At 37.3% G+C, this 21,899-nt stretch overlaps 1 protein-coding gene across 1 annotated transcript in view; it reads left to right on the top strand.

The window, feature by feature from the left end:
• The window catches only part of GTDC1 (glycosyltransferase like domain containing 1), a 346,643-nt gene extending 337,719 nt beyond the window's left edge, over nucleotides 1–8,924 (top strand). Inside the window, 3 exon segments of the mRNA XM_081051844.1 lie at nucleotides 1,854–1,924; nucleotides 2,633–2,724; nucleotides 7,801–8,924. Of these exon segments, the coding sequence (XP_080907970.1) occupies nucleotides 1,854–1,924; nucleotides 2,633–2,724; nucleotides 7,801–7,884 (247 nt within the window). The 3' untranslated portion in view covers nucleotides 7,885–8,924.
• The last annotated feature ends 12,975 nt before the right edge of the window (nucleotides 8,925–21,899 follow it).

Here is a 21,899-nt window from a genome sequence, read left to right as displayed (position 1 = left end):
TACGGTTTGGTATTTTAACAAGTCAGAATTATAACCATAAACGGTGGTTGTTTTGTGATGAATTAGAAATACAACTACAAATAAGATAATTTACAAATAAAAGTTGAAATCCAGATTTGTAAATTATTTCTTCCTAAATCAAATAATTCCATTCCTATCTCACTGTATTTTAATTAGCAGAGGTTTTTTTTTTTTTTGGAAATGGCCTGGTACATGCTCATGCGATGACTCAAAATGTAACTTGGCCTGCAATTTTCTTTCGGGGAATAGAACACTGTAGTTCAAATCCATTATTAAAAAGCAGATAACATGTGCACTTTCTGAAATGCCTGTGACTTCACTCTTTTGATTTTATGTAATTATAAGAGAATGTTCATATGTATTTGCTTTTCGACTGGCACTGCATTTTAAAACTGAGTGTCTTCAGATAAAGTGCATATTTTCTCTTGGTTCATAAAGAATATCACTGGTTTATGTGTTCAAAACTTTTGTGAATGTTTTATAATGCGGTCACAGTGCAGTTTATAGCTGTGCTTACGACAAGAATTTCTATGCGTACCCTATGTATCTAGAGGAAAAAATATTAGGTATCAGTGTAGATTTTGAAGCTAGTAATTGTTAACTAGATCCTGTGCCTTTCCCCTGTGTTATCTTGTGACTTCTATCAGTTCTCAAGCAAAACTTTGAACTCAGTATTTTTCCAAACTTTGCAACTCAGAGTAAGTAATTTTTACTGCAACTAATTTCAGTTAACATAATAAAATAGGGAACACATCACCCACTTAAAAACAGCTTAAATTGCATGTACTTTGTCACTGTAAATAAACAAGGTAAACATTGACATAACTTCATATTATTCTTGGGTTGAAAAAATCTGCAGTTCAAAATAAAATTCCGCCTTTGGTCAACATTTTGGATGCAATTCAAAGTTTCTCATAAAATAAACATATTTTAAAGAGTGCTTTGAATTTCCCTGCATAATTCCTAGCCAACAGAAATTATAGTGGTATCTTTAAGGTTTATTATATGTCAGATCAATAGCCATTATGCAGGGTTGACACAACCACTGAGATACAGTACCTTCCTTCTGCTTAACCCTTACTACTGTGATTCCAAGAAAAACTTCCCATAGGTGGTCCTTTGAGGAAAGCCTCTCACAAAATGAAACTTTCTGGTTTCTTTGTTTAATAATAAAAATATTCCTTTCTGATAAAAAAGAAAGAAGAGCTGGATTTCTGGTCAAGAAAACAAAATGTTCATTAAGGTCATCTTAATGAGAGTTTTTCAATACAAGGGGGGATAGTTTTACATTCTACATAGTAACAAGCTGTTTTGAAGCCGGAGCTGAAAAATGAAAATGCCCCATCACAACAGATTGTAAATTTTTTTCTGATGCTTTTAAAAGTGCCTCAATCATTTCTACGGCTACAGTATTAAAGTTAAGTATTTGCTATTTTATTTAAACATTTTGAAAAAAAATAAATGAACATTCTGGGGCTTTGCAGCATTATTAAGAAAAGCTGTCCATACTTTTCCATGTTGTTACATGTGTTTATCTGCTGATTATAAAATGTGTTAAACAGTATTTTAAAAACAAAAAAAATGCAGAGCTGCGCTTTGATTAATTCAGTGAACAAAACATATGCTGTTGGTTCTGTTCTATGAAATGCATATATGATCAATAAAACCTTTTAAAAGAGCAACTTTGGCTTTTAGACTCGTACTGCCGACCATGTTTTTCATCCCTGTTAACTCTGGGCTCATACTGTTAACTTAGACAAACAAAACCACTCACTGGCTATGATAGTAACATCTTTTTAATATATCTTATCCTCTTTCTAAAATTTCTCTAGGTTGGAAGCTGTGTATTGTGGTTGTTACCCACTTTGTCCCAAAGATTTGGTGTATCCTGAAATATTTCCAGGTAGCTGCTTTCATGTACTTTCGTCTTTGTTGAGATTTAATACATGATTCATGCTAAATTAGAAAGTTTGAAAATAAACTTAGGCAGGAGCAATTGTTTATTTGGCAAGTCAACATGTTAGTGTTAAGGGAAATTTTATGTGTTTTAATACATTAGAGTAAGCTTATATTTACCATCTGTTCTTTTAAGATAACAAAAAAGCAAGTTTTCAAATAGCATTCTTCATTGTTAGCATACACGTCCCATAATGATGGATTTTTATAAGCAGGTCAGTGTAGCTGCAATTGCTTACAGATTTTTTTTTAAATGATATACACAAAGAAAAATCAAGGACTGAAAGTCACACCAAATTATTTAAACAATTGACTAGTTAATAATATGCAACTGTTGTGCAGGGTACATACGGCTATAGTACCAGTTATTTGGAGAAAAAAAATCTCATCACTAAATATATCACATATGCATTGTGTTACATTAGAATAATGTATTTTAATCACCCAAAGGAGATGTCTAAACAGCACAACTACACAGTCTTATTTAGCATTAAACATCCTTGTGAGCTGAGGTAACCTTATAAAATCATGCTTAAATAATGTAAAACATGAGGCGGCACAGAGCAATATGCATTTTTAATTAGTAAAGTGACTAATATCGAGTGTGTGCTTTGAGGTTTTTGTTTCATTAAAAATGTATCTGTTTTTCCTGCAGCTGAATATCTGTATTCTACACCTGAACAGCTTTCAAAAAGGCTCCAGAATTTCTGCAAGAGACCAGATATTGTAAGGAAACATCTCTATAAGGTAGTTATTGAAAAGAGATTTATGTGGTATAAATGCCACATTGAAGTTACAAAGAAAAAAAAAAATCTTAAAAAAATAAACATTTAATTAACATACTAATGTTTAAAGGAAACATGCTAGGGAGGGATATTAGTTGTTACACTAACAAGGATTAATTAAACTGGATGCCAGTTGTATTAACCTAGGTCTTATGAAATACGTGCACTTAATGCACGTACATGTTTTTTTTTAATTTATTGTTTTCTAAGATGACTGTCCTTTACATGTAGCCCCAAGAGGCTTATAGAAATGAACCTGGATTAATGTAACTCATTAGTTTAAAAGGAAGTAAAGGAAAGATTCTACAATTACACTAATGAGGATAAGCCTTTCTTCCCATCGTAATGAAATCTTCAGTCTGCAAAAATTCAGGTGAATGACATTAGTGAAGTTTGGTGTTCAGTTTTTAACTTCTTTAAAGATGATTTTCAAGAATCAAATGTTTCCCCTGCCCAGTTTAATAAAATGACGTAAAACTCTTCACTTTGATTTGAATCAGACTGTCAGTCTTCTCCTCTCTGAATAGCAAAGGCAAAAGGAACATAAGTTTAAATAGCATCATCATTCAGTCCCCTCATTCATTATCTCTTTTCCCTTGTTTGAATCAAGAATTTTACAGTGTTGAAATAAGAACACAAAGAGTCCCTACTAAATGTCTAAGTAATTGAACTGGGATAAATCTGCTTTATGACTTTTGAAGGTGGCTCTAGGCCATGAGTAATATACCTTTTTATATTCTTTGAATGTAACATCTTCATTTTACATAAATTCAGTATAGTTTACAATCTAGCAGTTTTATAATCCAGCATATTTTAATTTTCTTATGTTAATGTATAACCTCCCTTCATGAAATACAGTGTGCCTCCTTGTTTCTCTCCTTCCCCTTTTCATGGCCTAAAATACATATTTACATAGTGATACATCAAAACATGACTTTGTTTCTGCAGGAAACAGTTAAACTTCAAGAAAAAGGGAGAGAACCAAAAATGCAATTTAACACCCAATTTCAAGCTCATTATCTTTCATTGTCTATTAACTTGGCAATGGTTCAGAAGGTAGCTCATAATAGTTTAAAATGCTGACTGAACAGTTCCAGGCGTCAGTGTTACTCCTTGAGTCAATACGATGGTATCGTGTTCATAGCTTCACAGAGAAAACAGTCTTCCAAGGTTTACGTCCAGATTTCCTAATTTTTAAAGTTCAGTAGTGGTCTTGTTTGTATAAAAAAAAAAAATTGTCATTTCTTATGTGACAGACTATCAAAATGTGCAGATTATGAGAATTGAAGAAACATAATAAGTATTAATACAAATGGATTTATTTTCTATATATGACACAAAGCTATTTTCAGTGAGTTCACCATCAAATTATTGACTTTTTTGCCTTTGGGTGAATTTTTGGTGAAGTTGTTTCTTCAGTTTTATTGAGATATAATTGACATACAGAACTATTTAAGGTGTAAATGACTTGATGTACATATATTATGAAATGATTACCAACCACCCATCATATATATATGTGTATTTATTATATATATGTATATATAATAAATACACATATATATACACACACACATACATCAAAAGAGAAAAACAAATGATTTTTCCTTGTGATGAGAATGGTGAAGTACTGATAATCGTATTTACACCATCAGAATTTATCCATTTTAAACTTTCCTTCAAGTTAGGCCTTACTAACCCTGTTATTTTGCTTCAGCAAAATTCTAACCATTTCAAAAGTTACTGCAACAAGTTGTCTTTAGTTACAAAAGAAAACAGGTCTCCAAATAAAATATTTTGATATAGCTGCAGCCGTAACATAGCTGTAATTATTTATTTTATAAACAACTTCTGGAAAAACTGAAAGAATGTCAGCTCAGTGGTATGCTGTCAATATACCAAATTATTCCTCAGGCAGCTTAAAAGATAACCTACACCTTAAATGTTATTTTATGTTACTATTTTTTCTAGATATTTTGGTCTGTACATCCTAAAATGCTCCATCTCAAAGATTTATAAATTAGTATTTTATGCATGAGCATTTATAAGAATTTATACGTATAGTTTGTTTTTATGTCTTTATTTACCATGGATTTTTTTCTTATAAATCTATTACACATTTTAATATATGTCCTCTTCATATATCCTGATGATATTGTATCTAAAAATTAATCTCAAAAATTAGTAAATTAGTCCAAGAATTATAAATAATTAAGAGCTTAAAGGAGCTGTCAGGAGAAACTGGTAAATAATAACAGGAAGAACCACATATTTAATTTGATTGTTGTAATAGGATTTAAAACCAAAAGAATACCTTCTAAAACTTTTATTTAAGATGTAATAAGTTATAATATTTTTCACCTTATGATTTATAAATATACACATTTTCAGGTAACATTTACCTTCACTAAATACTACAGAATTATTTCCCCCAAGGCAGCTTTTTATCTACTTTTCTTATGGAATGGAAGAGTCTTTTGTGTGTACTGTAAAGAGAATGTTGAGGGTTTTTTAGTTTTTTTTTTTTTAATTTATTCCATTGGACAGTGCTGTTTTGCTTCCTAAAACATATGCTTCTAAGATCTAAGAGGATAGAATGTCACTGAATTTTTTAATTTGCTCCTTTTACATTTTTACACCTTACACTTTTTTGTGTTAAAAGTTTACATTTTTAAATCATCTCAGCTGCTTATCATATAGAGTTCACTTTAGGATAGGGTTTTTCATATGGATTCACACTTAGAAATTTAATGACTAGAATAAGGCTACTAACGCTTGGCTTTCTTCTCACATGAGGCTTTATACTTTCAATATGAGTGAGAGTTTAGGGGCTATAACTTGAAGCAGGATTTGAAACAGAATGCTAGTAACTGAAAAGCAGAAACAGAATTTGATACTTTTTTCCTTAACGTGACTCTTTCTACTACAGAACACTGTGCCCCGTGACTTCTTACCTGAAATGTTTCAGACTTGAAATCTTTAAATTCCTTTCATGCATACAAGTCTCTCTCTCTCTCTTCCTCTCTCTCTCTCTCTCTCTCTCTCTCTCTCTCTCTCTCTCTCTCTCTCTCTCTCACACACACACACACACACACACACATTTTTCTTAAGATCTTTAGAGAAATCCAATGCATGAAGAAATTAAATGTTTCGTAATTATTTTAAAAATCAAAAATTATTACTTTTTTAATTTTAAAAATCTAAAACCATTTTTTTAAAAAGTTCATGTTCTGGTTTAGTCACAGACTGCAGCTTTCTTGTACTTTCAGGACATTTCCTTTTCTAAGTCAATTAGACACATTGGCCACATCCTTGTCACATAGATAAACTAGGAGCTCTATACAACTGCCAAACCTTGCTTGACCACAGAATTCTAGAAGTAATCATAAAATAATTATCCAAGGATTGACTTCTTATACTAACAATCATTCTTCCTTTTACAACCCAAGCAAGTCTAATGCCATGAAGTTGTATATTTTTTTGCCATATTTTTACTGTGTGACATTACTTTCTGAATATTCCCAACAATTATTTGAGATCAATACTTTATCCTATTATCGAACCTTTGATCATTATATTTTAAAATGCTTTTGAAAAAAATGTATGGACATTTGCTTATTACCAGTATTGAAAATAGCATGAGTACAAATGGGGCAGTATCTAAAGTAGGTACTGCCCAGATTAGCGTCTATTCTGTTTTTGTTCCTGTCCTATTTCTCATTACTTTTATTGACAAATTGAGCAATACTCTGTGTGAAAAAAAGAGAGATCCTTTCTTGGGCTTGCCAAAAGTGACCTGCAGTTTTCCTAAAATTTTTTAAATGATAGCTGCTGATTTTTATTTTATCTTCCTCTTTAAGTTCTTTTAACATTCTAAAAACCTTTGTAACCTGCTGTTATTAGGAGAAGAATTTTCAGATTTCTGCCTCCAAGTGATTTCAAACAATGATTAAGCTTCTAATTCAGATGCCGTGCCCAGAAAAGCCATTTGTGGTTGTCTTAATTATATCAGGCCCTATCTGCCCGACTCATAGCCAAGCCACTTTAAGTTTCCTTAAAGAGACTGCTCACTCGATAGTCCCCTTTTAATTTGAGCTTATACTCTAGATGTGAAAAAATTGTTGCTCACTGGTATTAACACTTCTCCAAAGTCATTACTTTTTCCTTAAAAATGAAAACTTAAAAGCTTGTGACATTTTCAGACCCTCTAAAGTCAACCACACCAGCACAATTTAAGGCAAATTCTGTGTGTCAATCTCCCTCCCTCCCTTCTCCCTACCCTTCCCTTTCTCCTTCTTCACTTCCTTCCTTGATTTTATTTGGCTTGGTTTTCCTTTGATTGGTCTAAGTAAAATAAAAGTAAAAAACCTTTAGCACAATAGATATACTTTAGGTGATTAAGATCACTTAGAGATTTTTGGCTTCTCATCCTTCTCCACTGCTCATTTGCAGCCTAGCTCTAGGTACACTTCTTACTCTCTATATGATTCATCTGTAAACTTGGAAGAATTTTTTTTCTTAATTCTTAATAGCGTTTTCCCCCTAAAGTTCTGGTATCAAGAAATCATGAATATAAACCTGTTTGTAAACTTGAAGCACTTTGTAAATGCCATGTAATTGTAATGGCATTTCTCTTGTGCTTCCCCACTTAAAAGTAAAATTCACATTAGCAAAAACATGTATTAAAAGTGTTGTGTATCTTGTGTTTATAAAAGTTAAAAGTTGGATGATAAACTTCTAATAGCTGCCATCCATAACGTAAACCAGGAAATATGTGCAGCAGAATGTACCCATTTGCAAAAAAAAAAAAAAACCAAACAAAACAAAAAAAGGAGCTTTCCCCTATGGTTGGAAATAGTTACAGTTTAAACCAATCAGAAACTGGGATTGCCTGAGGTGATAAAACTCGAGAAGCATTTACTTGATGGCTTTTGGAAATCCAGTTGATGTAAGTTAATGCAAATTTTCAATATGAATTTTCAGCATAGTTTAGTCTTTCAGTCATTAATGCTTTCTCTTCTCTCTCTGCCCCTTACAGGGTGAAATGACTCCTTTTTCCTGGGCAGCCCTACATGGGAAATTCAGGTCTCTGCTTACAACAGAACCTAGGGAAGATTTGTGACAGATGGGGCTAAGTCACAAACTTGCAGCCTAAGGCAGAATCTGTAGAACTTTCCAGAGTGTGCCCATATTTACCTGATCAGAGAGAAAAGAAAATCTGCAGAGGAAGCTGAGCCTGGCTGCTTGTCATAGCTGACACAGAGCCATCTGCCACAAACCTGTGGCGGCTTCAGATCTCCAATCCCTGCCACCACCCCAACTCAAATTAAATACAGATTCCTAGAGACGTTATGATGGTTACACATGTCCTCAGCATCACATGGAGGAGACTGTTCAAAAAAAATATGTGGCCTGTTGTATAACCACACTCATGTATCCCATATGTGGTGCCACATTGAATTTCCGGTTGAATCCGTTTTTATCCTTTGTACTGGATGACATGGTGCCTGAATTCTTTCTTTTCGCCGACACGATGGCAGCCAAACTGCAGCTTCAAACGCTCGCACTTGGCTGGGTTTCTACCTAGGTTGCCAGGTTATCATCGGAGCCTTCTTGTGTCCTCAAAGGGCCACAGGGTCTGAAAGGAGGATCAGAATGCTATGGGACTAATTGGGCAGCCATCTCAGAATTGTTTATGGCAAAGGGCTGCTTGAGCACTTTTCTTTTAGCAAATTAATGACTCTGGCACAGGGGTTTGTAAGAGAAGGTATTAATAAGGGGCCTGGCAGGTATTCCCATGATTCACAGAGTTACATTTGCATTTAATTTATCTTAAAGAAAGTTGAAAGATAAACAGCTGTAATTCGAACAAACACGGGAAATACAATGAGTGCAGCCACCTTGCCCATAAAATGAACACTGAGGTACTTATTTTAATTTTTTTTCATGATTTAAAATAGAGAAATCAAAATATCTTCACAAAACCAGTAATTTTGACATAAATACTCCTTGAATATATTTGGAGCCAGCTACACATACAATGTTTTCAAGATAAATCACTATGATTCCAATTGTCAAGCTGCTGTATTTGTTGATATAAAGATGTTTTGAATGGTTAGATTGTAAAATATATTTTTAATAAAGTGCCCTCTGCCATTTGTAATTAACGTCTCTCATTTACGTGGAAGTGTGTATGTACGTCGATCTGTATGTTTCTCACTGAACACTTTCCTTGTGTCAAGAGACAGCGGATACAATTGTTTCTTTTCCGGATGAACAAGGATCTGTTTTGCAAATGTTTGTAAGATATTATGACATTTCCAAGATTTTCTTTGCATTCTGGAAAGCAGGAGGTAAACATTTGTAGTCATTAAGGTAAAGTCTGTTGATAAACCATCTTCTGTTTACTGACAGGTAAATTGTAACTTTACTAGCTTTTGAAATGAGTTACTTCTATACACTGTAGCTTGAGGATCAGCCAAGAAGAAGAGGGTAGACTAGGGCTGTCTCTGGTCTAACAGGCATCCTATGTAGAGCAGGCAATGGATTGGAAGTCCAGTAGGGCCCATTGACAGGGAGTAAAAGCATAAGCAGGTAATAGATCGAGGTCAGGGAGCCAGATAGAGCCCTCAGCACAGAGACACTTGCAGATCAAAGAAAGCAGGAATTCAGGGTCTGGGAATGAGGCCTGGGGATTTAAAAGCTGAGAGTAGGAAGCAAAAACAACAAGCTCCATCTTTGCATAGATAGTCTTCTCCCTAACTAGTGTGAAATCTGTAATGTATTATGATACATCACAGCCCAGGATTTGAGTCCTAGCTTGTGGGAAAGTCAGTAAACAAATGACCTCCTCACCCACAAACCAAAAGGCTCAGGGATTATTTTGGAAGTCCCTTCCAATCGAAGACTGTGGAACTTGGAATCTGTCAGGTGTGCTCCTTCTAAGGGCAAAACTAAAGATATAACTATGCATCAGAGATTTTTAGATGCTTCTCCAGAACAGTGTTTATCATCTAAGGAGATGCACTAGACAAGTAAGGTTTCTTCAGTCACAAAGGTGCCATGTCATAGATGACATCTTCTCAAATTATTATAATCTCACAGCCAAGAATCGGTGCTTGGTATACTATGTTTTTCTATCCTGAAAATAATGGGCTCACATTTTGTGATGGCAAGATATTATATGCATAATCACTATTCATATATATTTTCCCATTAATTGATGGAGGGGAAAAAATTTACCTTTCAGAGAGTACATCCAAACATTTAAATATTTTCCTGATTTGGGCAAATATCATATTGAAAGTTGCCTGGCTATGGAGTTTTTTCTATATCTGTAAACTCAAATTTTATCTTTAGCTGTGGCCAGCATTTCTTCCTCAATGCAAATTTACATTCAAGTTGTCACTTCTTAAAACTATGCAGTCAGATTTTGTATTAGTATAAATAAGCAATAAAACAAGTTCGTAAATGTGTAATTCATAACAGTTGAAAAGATAACTATCCCTCTGCGTTTGTGTGTGTGTGTATGTGTGCGTGCATGAGTGCACACGCACACGTACTTCCCAACACCCATATGATGGAATGAAGTGTTATTAAGTTAACCCATGTTTTGTTGAAGCCACAGAATAATTGAGACTACAAGTTGACTCTTTAATTTTTGTTTTCCTTACTCTCACTAAAGAGATTTAAAAAATTTTTGTTTTGAATACAGTTATTCAAAATGTTGGTCTTTTTTTTCACATTCAGTTCTGTTCATTTTATTCTTGTAAATTAAATTGTTACACTAATTTTAATTTTAAATATCTTTAAAAGTCATTATCAAGACCTTGATACCATGTCCATGATGCTTGCCCTGGATTTACTTGGTCTAGGTAATATTTCTGGCTAGGTGTTTCTATAAGAAATAACAGGGCACCTAGTTCTTAACTTACACATTGTACCATGTTGATCAGGAATAAGTCAACAGACCTTTCTCAAAATGCTCCTGTTTTAATAAGCAACGTTCAAATACAGTTAAGTTTAAATGCCCTGTTTTCACTCTCAGTTCTTCAAATATGCCACATAAAGATGGCAGCAGATTCAATAAGTCAATGGAAACTCAGCCATAGAGGGCTGCATAGATTCATTTCAACACCTTGAAATGCACCTGGAAGCAAAGATTGCATTTTATGTTGAAGGTGTTAATTATATTTGATATTTTTTAAAGTAAAATCTGTTTTTGAGTAAGCATCTGCTACCCAGAAATATTGTGAGGCACAAAAAATTGCATTTAAGTCTTATACTTTCTGTGGGTGAAAGAATCAGTTTTCCAATGATAGTCTATGCTGTCTTTTAATGTTGACGTACTCTGTGAATTCTGTTCTCCTATTGACTATTGACAAGTATGGCCTTAAGTGCCTTTCTGGTTCAGTGGAAGATTTTATATTTATCAATAAAGAGAGTATATTATAAACCATTGCCACAAGCGTGGTTCATTTTAAAATTTGAATTGACATACAGGACAACAAATGTTTCTGTAACACGCCCTCCCTTCAAAGCTATTTATTAAAATGTAACGAGTTTTAAAACATGGGAACAATTCTATGTGCTGCCCAAAGATATGCATTATACATATTTGATTAAAATATAACAGAAAACATGGGGATTAACACCAAATTTACAGTAACAGTGAAGTCAAAGGAGTGATGGTAGAAAGAACAGACATAGACCTGGGAGAGGCACTTACGTGTACACGATACAGTTAATGCTCTATTTCTTAAGCTGGGTCACGGTACACAAGGGCTTATTCCTACTGTTTATGACTTTTTACATGTCTTAAATCTTATTACTGGATTTACCTTTTCATCAGAGCTATAAGTACTTTGGGAAGCCTGTGGTTAATTTTTTCTACCATGCCGTCCTTAAGGTTTCTTGACTCTAAACTGTTGATCAAGTCAGAAAAACAGTTCCCTCTGACGGTGAAAGAAACTGCCAGTTTTGCATGACAAGACTCCTCGGCTTACCAGCAGACAAGGACTTAACCTTAACAAAAACTAATCATACTACGAAGAAAGTTGGACTTGACTGTCCATGGGGCCCATTTTCCTGGGGCTGCTGATCACCATTTGTAGCCTCTATTGTTTCAGATACAAGATGGAAAACTAGCTCTGTAAACTCCCTGTTGAAGGATAATGACAGGAAGATGACAGAAAATGTTAAATGAGCCAGTCTTCTTGTCTTGAAAAATTCAGAGCACAGAGCTATCTGATTTCCTAACTGCTCTCTTCCCTTTCTTCTTCAAGACATAGGAGCCAAGTGTGGGCTCTGTACTTAAACTGAAGTCCATCCTGTGAAAAGGAGTCTGCTCGGTATCTTTAGGATGCCCTAGCTGCATGTGAGGTATATTGGATTTCAGGAACCAACATCCCCACTCTCCCTATGGTCCATTTTTCTAAATTGGAAATTGGGGTAAGTATCTTCAGGGGTCTTCCCATTATCTATCACTACCTGAGTGATGCCTTATTCTCTCCCACACCTCTATGGTAATGACGTTCAACCCTAGGACAGGTCCCTAATTGGTCTCATAAACTGATATAAAGAATTGATGTTTCTTGGGAGATAATCTAAAATGCTTGTATTACTATCCTATCTGTTACTGCATTGAAATAGCAGACCTAAGGTGGGGTGCTAGAAGATGCGACTTCTACTAGAAATACTTATGGAACAACACCTTTCTTGGAATTTGAAGTCCTTTATATTTGAAAATTTAATACTCCCATCATCATTTCACAAAGGAGAAAAATCAAGGCGTCAGATAATGGAATATTTAGGAGCCAGACTGTGTTATAGAAACAAAAAGATGTTTTGTATAAACCTTTCCCTGCATGGGATAGTGTCATTTTTACCTATGTGTCTTACAGGAAGCACCGAGTTCAATGTTCATGACTCAGACTCCCAGTTTCCTTCTATGCTAACCCCACCAGGCAAGAGAGTGCAAAGGCCACAGGGTGTTGCTTTGTTGCCCACGCTGGTATTAAAAGGGCCATGAGAAACCATGTAGTGCAGCCAATATTTTAAGTGTTTTCAGGATTCCTATTATTATCCAAGTAGGCAGGCATTCCGTCTCTATCCATCACAGCCCCTTGCCATTTCCTGTACTCCTACAATCTACTGGATTTATATACTTAGGCAACTTTCCTGGCTCTTCTGGAAAGCATTTATGTTTTGTAACCTACCCATTTTAGATGCAGGGAAACTGAGGTTCTAAGGAGAAGCTGAGCTGCTGTGGGTCCTGTGGTAGTAGAGGTAGGTCTAGAACTCAGCCTCTTTGAGGAGGCTGTCGTCAATTCAGTTGGCAAAAAAAACCATCCCTTAAAGCAGGGGAAGGGGGAGATTTTTGTCTCTCCACCTTCTCTTCTTTCTGCTGCTTCTCTTACTATCCGAAGAAACACAGATGAATAAATTGCTAGTACCTCACTGTAGATCTATTTCATTCTACTCCCGGCCACGCGTGTATTCGAAGTGACCATAAGGAGAGGAATGCAAAAGAATTAATTCCTGGTACCAAAATTTCACTCTGTGGCACCTGTGGTGACATTTCTGAACAGCTGTGTCTTCTCTACTTTCTTTCCCATCATACAACAATGAAGTTGCTTATCCACATAGATACAAGGCAGGCTCTTTATCACATAAAGGCAGCCACCCCTCTCCCCGCCATCTTGCCCAGTGCAAAGGGCCTAGGGCAGAGGGAGCAGGTGGTATCAGCAGCAGAAGCACCTTTAATTGTGAGCGCAGGGCCTGCTTCCTCTCATCCCACATAGATAACCCAGAAATTGCATCATGAAACTTCTTCCCCAAAAAGAAAAGGAAGGGGAGGGATAACTTAAAAAGAAGATACTTCTAATATGGTATTAGACCGCAATTCATAGGGAAATTTATGCCTGAGATATGAATTTTTGAAAATAGTTTTTTTAAAGGGAAACACTGACACATCCTTAATTATAGAGTAATAAATACCAATGGTATATTATCTTCCGATTATTTCCTTACACGGATCTCAAAGCATGCAGCTGTTTTTGAAAACTGATAATCAAGTATAATATAAGTATATTACATCTTGCACTTACAACAAACCCTTCAACTAAGCAGCCTCATGGAGCACTTAACAGTGAGAAACAGAGCTGCTTATAGTAGAAACCTAACTGAACAAATTGGCCTTGAATTGTAACTTAAGAATCACAGTCAAACTAAAATGCCTGTCCTTGCCAGGAAAGGCATTCCAAAGGCAAAAAGCAAGCCAAGTAAAAAGGCTCTGCTTCAGGATTATGGAAGCAGTGCTCAAAAGCCAGCATAACTTAATGATCAATCAGAAAAATAGAGAGCCTTAACTGCACCACTGAAGGATGCATAAAAAAGTGTACAAAGCATTAATAGTGGAATGGGGAGGCAGAATGGGATGTTAACAGAAAGCATTGAGATCTTAGAAAGCTCTATTTATTGCTTTCAATCCAGACAGCAAAGAGAAAGAGAGACAAACGTGGTCAAAGAAAAGTACGTGGACAAATGTGGGGGGGGTAGGAAAGGAAAGGAAGGTTAAACAAGGCCAATGTGATTCAGAATGAAAGGAGGGAGGAAAATATAAGAAGCCAGCTGCAATTACTAAATGTTACATTAAGAAGAGCTGAAATTGAGAGGGGGAGGTCTGCGTATTTTACTAAGTGGATTGATGTCTTCCTTGGGTGTCTGAAGTTGCAGATTTTAATTTATTTGGTGTAAGATTTTATTGTGAAATTTTTAATGGGGTTGGGGGATAACCAGGGACAATTGTAAACACTTAGAAAGTAGAAAGAGGAACATATAATACTTTTATAAATTTAACTACAATAAACAGGGTTTGGAAGCTATGGACAAAAGTAAATATTAAAAAAATAGCTGTAATAGAACTTAAAGAAAAATTAGAGGGAGGTACATACAAAAAACAAAAAGACAAACAGACAAAAAAAATGTGTGAAGCCAAGGATTTTGAAGGACTTAGGGGTGAGTTTTATTGCAGCTCTCTTTTCTCCACCCATTTAAAAAAAATAAATCACAACTCTGGCATTCCGAAACCTAGCCATGAACATCCTTTATTAATATAAACTTAAATCCTGTGCTGTTCTTTGGTGGGTGGTAAAAAAAAATGAACTAACAACAACTGGCTTAAAACAGCGGCCACAGGCTGATCCTCTCAAACACTGGGGGAAGCTATAAGGAAAAAACTCCTGATTTGCGCTTTCTCCCTATTCACTTTTCCTGAAGGATAAAGTCAAAAAAGTGGGAAGGGTGTGGCTAAGTCATAGAAGGACTAGATGCTTCAAGGGAGATTTTAAAGCTTTTCCTAAATATGTCTGAGGTGGGCTTGCAACCTGGTATGATTTGCATCACTATTTATTAATCTGCTTCTACGGAAGGTGGGAAATAAGGAAGGTTTTCTGCCTTCCACATCTAAAGAGACTAGAGCAGAAAGATAATCGTGTTCATATTGCCTGAGTGTAAAGCTGCTGTCATCTGGCTGGCAACCAGTCCACAAACGTATTGTTTCAAGCATTTGTATTGGTTCAGGCATTTGCTGGGCCAATAACGTTAGGAATCACTTAAATTGAAAATACGGATCAGGAGGTATTTAAGAATTACTGATATGAAGCTATTAATCTTGAATGCAAATAGCATTATTTGGGGTGTGGACAAATCACTTAACTGGAACCACATGAAAAAGCACTTTGAAAAAAAATTTTTTAAATGCTGTGGGGAAAATGGCATTGGTGAAAAAATACAAATGAAAAAAATGGAAAAATGCCATATATAAAAAAAAAGAAGATTGGTAAAAATTATGAAGCAAGGTGGCTTTGTTGCCATCAACCTTGTGCATCAATTGTATCAATAAAAAGACTACTAACAAAGACTCAAACTCCTCTATTTCTAAAGCTGAACCAGCAACAAGCAGGAGAAAATACAGAAGAGTGCAATGGGGGCTCAGGGTGACCCACAAAAGTCGTCTCTCATTTTAGGTTTAGAAATGAAGGCACAGAACTAGAGATTTGTAATGGTCAGTGAATGGGCTTTGGTTTCTGAACTCTCTCTACCTTCTGTGAAGAATTTAGGACATCGTGGAGTTGAACCGGTGTCTTAAATCCCAAGGACAGGGTGGATGGAGATTGTTTTGTGACCATAATTAAGAGGAAATGTATCAAAGCACACATCTCTCTTTTTTCCTCTTGAGCTGCAGAGCCATGAGGGGAACTTGTGCTTTCTGGTTGTCGCAGCTATGTTCCCTGCTTTCAATCGGATTGGCTTTTCCCCTGGATTTCTAATGCTGTGAGACCAGGCCAGAAAGCATGGAATCTACAAAATTGCAAAACTAAACGCGCGCGCGTGTGCGTGTGTGTACGAGCGCGCGCACGGTATGATTTCACTGAAGATAATAAATCGCAACACTTTGAGCACCGAATTTTAAAACTTAAAAATGCGTGAGTAATGAAGTTTTTCAGAAGCAGAAGTGTGCTGGAGCGGAGTATTTATAGACCTTTTTTGTAGAAGTTCCCCAGATCTCTGGGTGTATCAGCAAACTGTCCCACACGACGGAGCGTGCAGCTGCGATTTGGCCCCAGGCACTACCTACCCAGAGTCACTACCTAATGCATTTTACATTTGCACAGATAATAAAAGGAATGAAAAAAATAAGAGATGAGACGGGGCCTCCCCCCACCCCACCCCACCCCCCCGCAAGCGTTCTGTTTCCTTTTGTCGCGGCCGCCAGCTGACACATGGAAAATGTGGTGTACGGTTTTGCTTGCCTTTAATCTGTAATTAAGGATTCCTTGTCTGGGGCTTGCTACTTCTTTGCTCCTTCCCTCCCTGCCTCTCGGGTCCTCCGCCTTTGGTCGGGTCCGGCCCCGCGCCGCGGGCTGGGGGCTCGAGGTCACCCTGCTGGGCCGCGGGTGGGGGGCAGGCGGCCGGGCGCGCGGGGCCCCGGCCCGGAGGGGCGCTCTCCGGCCCGAGAACGTGCGCCTGGGCGCCCCCCCCCCCGACCCCCGGCTCATCCCGATCCCCGACGAGCCTGAGCCTTAGCGCCTGGGCAGATGCGCCCAAGCTGCAGAAGGCGGCAAGGGCCGCCCCGGGGGGCCCCTGGAGGCCTCCGCGGGCGCCGGGACACCGCCCACGCCGCGCGTCCTCTCCCTCGCGCCGCGGCGCCTTCGTGGCCCGCGAGCCGCAGCCCCACTCCGCGGCGGCGCCCGCCCTCGAGGTCCGCTCCATCCCGTCCAAAGGCGGTGGAGGGAGTTCTGCACTTCTCGTGGGCGCGAGGAAAGTGGGGAGGCAGGCAACGATGAGGTCACAGAGTCAGAACCGAGCCCTCTGGGCGGCGTGGAGCCCCGCGCCCAGAGCCGGGGGAGCCCCGACGCGGAGAGGCCCCGCCGGCGCGCGCACACGGGCGCTACCGCCCTCGCATCCTCGCGCCCGCGCGCGCACAGCCCAGCACGCGCCCACGGACACGGGCCGTTACCCGCGCCCGCGGCGCTGGCCCGCTGCTGCCCCGGCCGTTTGTTCAGGGCGGGAATGTTCCCGGCCCCGAAGCCCCGGGAAGGCAGCGCAGCCCTGGCGGACACAGCTCCTTTTCTCTGTTGTTCTGTGTGTCAGAATTTGGTTTCTGGAGTCGGCCGGTCTCAAGCCTCAGTGAGAAAATACGATGAAAACGCACTAAGCAAGAACAGAAATACTGATTTCTAGCCTCCTCCCTTTATTATTGTATTTTATTTTATTTTTCTTAAGCAAAATCCGAGGAGGAACTGGGGCTGAGCACGTAGACTCACCAGGCCCGGATTCTGGCTATTAATTTAAAAATACTCTTCTCCTTCTCTCGTGTATTCAGATGTATGGTTTCAATTCCACCCTCTTCCCCAGGACACTTTCCCGTTCTTCATACCTGTGTTTCGGATTGCAAACTTGATTTCTCCTCCTAACCGATAAATTGTTTTTTTTAGGAGGAGAGAAGAAGGCTTAGTCGGGCAGGAGAATATTTAGAAGCAGCACAGTGACAATTCATTTGGTCTAATTAATAGTTCAAAAATCTTGGAAAAAACATTTACCATTATTTTGAGGCTTCTAAATTTTAAAAAGAGCCTACTCCACACTGGTAGTTTTTTGTTATTAGGTATTTATTTGAGTGTACATATTTAGAATTGTATGTGTAAGAGAAAAACATGTCCCTCGAGTTTGGTTTCATCAATGCCAATGTGCATTTCTATCCATCTAGGTTGTAGCATAATTTTCTCTTTCTTTCTCACTGTTAGAGACTGTATGCTAAGGTAGTACAGGCCAATGGCCACATATACGAAACCTTTTCCTGGAGTGCTTATGACCACTCTGGCATCTGTCGCTCAGGATTTTCCCTACTCTGGTTTGAAATAGCCTTCAAATTGTAAACTTGAAGATAGGGTTGCTTGGTTGGTTGTTTAAAATGTGAACAATCTAGGGGTAAACCGAGGTAAAGGAAGGTGGCCTACTTCAGCCTACCCTTGAAAGGCTGAACAAGAACACATGGGAAGTGGGTTGAGAAAAGACTGTAAACAATGATAATCAGGGCTTTCAAAAATAATAAAGTGGATTGAAATATCTGATTCATTATTATTCATCACAGCACAACTTTGCAAATCTAAGAAGAGTGTTTGAAAACCAACTGCCTTCTATTTTGTATATCAACTCAGCAGACAGGACTCCCTTCCAAAGTGTGGCGAAAGGGTTAAAGCTATAATTTTAGAAAAGAATCTCAGGAAACGACATTAAGATGTGATTGATACATTTCCTTTTCTTTCTGGCAATACTATTTCCCAAATTAAAAATACATACTTTTTGATATCATGATAATGTTTCTCATTCTGAGTACAAGTGTCAGAGTGATTCCCGTTTGTGCAAGTGTTTTTAAAACTGCGAGGACACTTTCACTACTATGAAAGCTGACAAGCCAATGAAGGGGAACTTCTTTTAACTCCATAATAGCAGGTTATATAGTAAATGAACACTGATGGTCAAATAACCAATTATGGTATAAATATCCTTTGTTTACAGGGAGGTGTTAAATGAGCCTTTGGAGTACAAAGGATTAGGCCCATCTAAGCTCCCATTTGTTCTTCAGCCCTTTATTTCTTCCTTTAAAAAGGCCAGTGCCATTGGTAGGTAATACGCACACAGAACATACTTCTCTATGTTGATTTTAGTTTGCTTTATTTCAATGCACACTGTTGTTTACTTTTTAAAATTTAAATAAATGTCAGCATTGTATAATTTCTATGTTAACAAAGCAGTGAGCAAAATCCCTTGTATGTTTATAAAATATTATTGTTTAATTCACATAGTTTAGAAATTCCAAATGTTGAGAATAGGAAGGAGGCCAAATACCATCTGTTTATAACTATGATGCATCGTAATATGTGTACTTTTAAAAGGAGTTTGGTCAATCATGCCACTATTTTATCTGCTCAGAATATGTTGAAGATTTAAAATGCAATTTACAGGATTACTTTTAGTGCATTGCATCCAACTGTGAGTTGTAAAGAACTCGGTCTCTTCTGTTTTTCTCAAATCAATCATGTAACAGCCCCAATTAATAGGGGCTGTTAAACGTGTTGCTTTTTGCTTAGCTCCAGAATTCTTCTAACTTTGGCTCAGTCCACCTTCCTGATGCTGATAAAAACTCCAAGGACAAATGAAACAACACACTCCTAGCTGTGTCTTTCTGCCAGGAGATAGTCACTTAGAATGGGAGGCAGGGTATGGTAGCTAATAATTAGCTCACATCAGCCCTGAGAAATTACCTGTGAAACATCCTTTGGTAGTGGGTTGAAAAACATTTGACACTCCCGGTTTTAAAATAGTACTTTCTTGTCCCCAAGACTTCTGATTTAACTTACCTTTTATTTCAAATGCACCTAATTGTATACCATGTAACAAATACTTACTTGCAATAGATGAATAGTTTTATTTAAAGTTACAAACTCGAGTTATTTAGTGAGGAATTCTTCCTTTCTTTGCCAACTAGAGAAAACCAGCAACTGGGACTTCAATTCAGGGGAGCCGTAGTGTTGAAGTCCAGAGGTAGTTTTAGGGTTTCACACCATGGGGTCTCTTTTTTTTTTCCTTTTAAGATATGTATATAACATAGGTACACATACATAGTTTATGTTTTGCATACATTGAAAAATACTGTGAAAATTCTCTGTAACAAGCTTTATCCTATGCCTTAGAATATTTTTTCTTTCCAGCCCATATAGACCTACCACATTCTTTTTATTTTTTTGATTTTTTAAAAAAATATTTTTATTAAAAAAAATATAGCTAACGTACAATATTATATTAGTGTCAGGGGTACACCATAGTTATTCAACATTTATATACCTAAAGAGGTGACCACCATGATAAGTCCACGAACCGTTTGACACCGTACCACGCTATCACAATATTACTGACTATATTCCCTATACTGTACATTACATCCCCATGACTTATTTGTTTTATACTTGGAAATTTGGATCTCTTATTCCCCTTCACCTTTTCCCCCCTTTTTAAATTTTTCAATTATAGATGACATTCAATATTATTTTATATTTATTTCAGGTGTACAGCATAGGGGTTAAACATTTGTATAATTTAAGAAATTATCCCTCTGACTAATCTAGTACCCACCTGGCACAATACATAGTTATTACCATATCATTGACTATATTCCCTATAGTTTACATCCCCATGATTATTTTGTAAGTACCAATTTGTACTTTTTAATGCCTTTACCTTTTTCACCCCTTCACGTCTATTACCCTAACAAATCTAGTATTCATCGGACACCACACACAGTTATTACAATATTATTGACAATATTTCTTATGCTGTGCCCTACAGCTCCATTACTACTGTGTAACAACCATTTTGTACTTCTTAATCCCTTCCCCTTTCTCACCCACCCTTGAGGCCCCTCCCTTCTGGCAACCATCAAAATGTCCTCCGTATCTGAGTTTGTTTCTGTTTTGTCTGTTAATTTTGTTCTTAGATTCCACATATAAGCTAAATCCCATTGCATCTGTCTTTCTCTGTCTGATATACTCCACTCAGCACAATATCCTCCAGGTCCATCCATGCCACCTCAGATGGCAAGAACCCATTCCCTTCCCTGGCCGAGCAATATTCCATTATATATGTACCACCTCCTCTTTATCCATTCACCCATCGACAGACACCCTGGTGCCTTCATATCTTGGCTACTGTAAATAATGCTGCAGTGAACATATGTAGGAACACATCCCCTCGAAAAAACATTTGGGGTTTCTTTGGATAAGTACCCTGAAGTGGGATTACTGGGTCTTTCATTGTCTCTTCTTATAGCCTTTCTTTTAAAGTCTATTTTGCCTGGTTTAAGTGTTGCTACCACAGCATTTTTTTGTTGTTGTTTTTGTCATTTCCATTTTCATGAAATATCTTTTTCCATCCCTTTACTTTCTGTCTGTGTGTATCTTTCAATCTGAAGCGAGTCTTTTGTAGGCAGCATATGTAAGAGTCTTGTTTTCTTATCCATTCAGCTACCCTATCTCTTTTGAGTAGAGCATTTAATCCATTTACATTGAAAGTAATTGTTGATAGATATGTAGCTTTTGCCATTTTATTATTTATAATTTTGATTTTTTTTTCTGTCATAAATCCCTCTAAGATTCCGTGTATATTGGTTTGGTGGTGATGCACTCCTTTAGGTTTTTCTTGTCACGGAAGCTCTTTAATCGCCCTTTGATTTTAAATGATAGCCCTGCTGGGTAGAGTAGTCTTGCTTATAGGTCCTTGCTTTTCATCACATTGAATATTTTGTGTTTATCCCTTCTGGCCTGCAAAGTTTCTGTTGAGAAATCAGCTGACAGTCTTATGGTAGCTCCCTTATAAGTTACTAGTAGCCTTTCTCTTGCTGCTTTTAGGATTCTCTCTTTGCCTTTAACTTTTTCCATTTTCATTATAATGTGTCTAGGTGTGGGCCGGTTTAGGTTCATCCTGTTTGGGACTCTCTGTACTTCCTAGACTTGTATGTCTATTTCCTTCCCCAAGGTAAGAAAGTTTTCAGTCATTATTTCTTCAAATAGGTTCTTA

This window comes from Rhinolophus hipposideros, assembly GCF_964194185.1.
Source record: "Rhinolophus hipposideros genome assembly, chromosome: 6".
Lineage (NCBI taxonomy): Eukaryota > Metazoa > Chordata > Mammalia > Chiroptera > Rhinolophidae > Rhinolophus > Rhinolophus hipposideros.
This window is presented reverse-complemented; position numbering and strand designations above follow the sequence as displayed.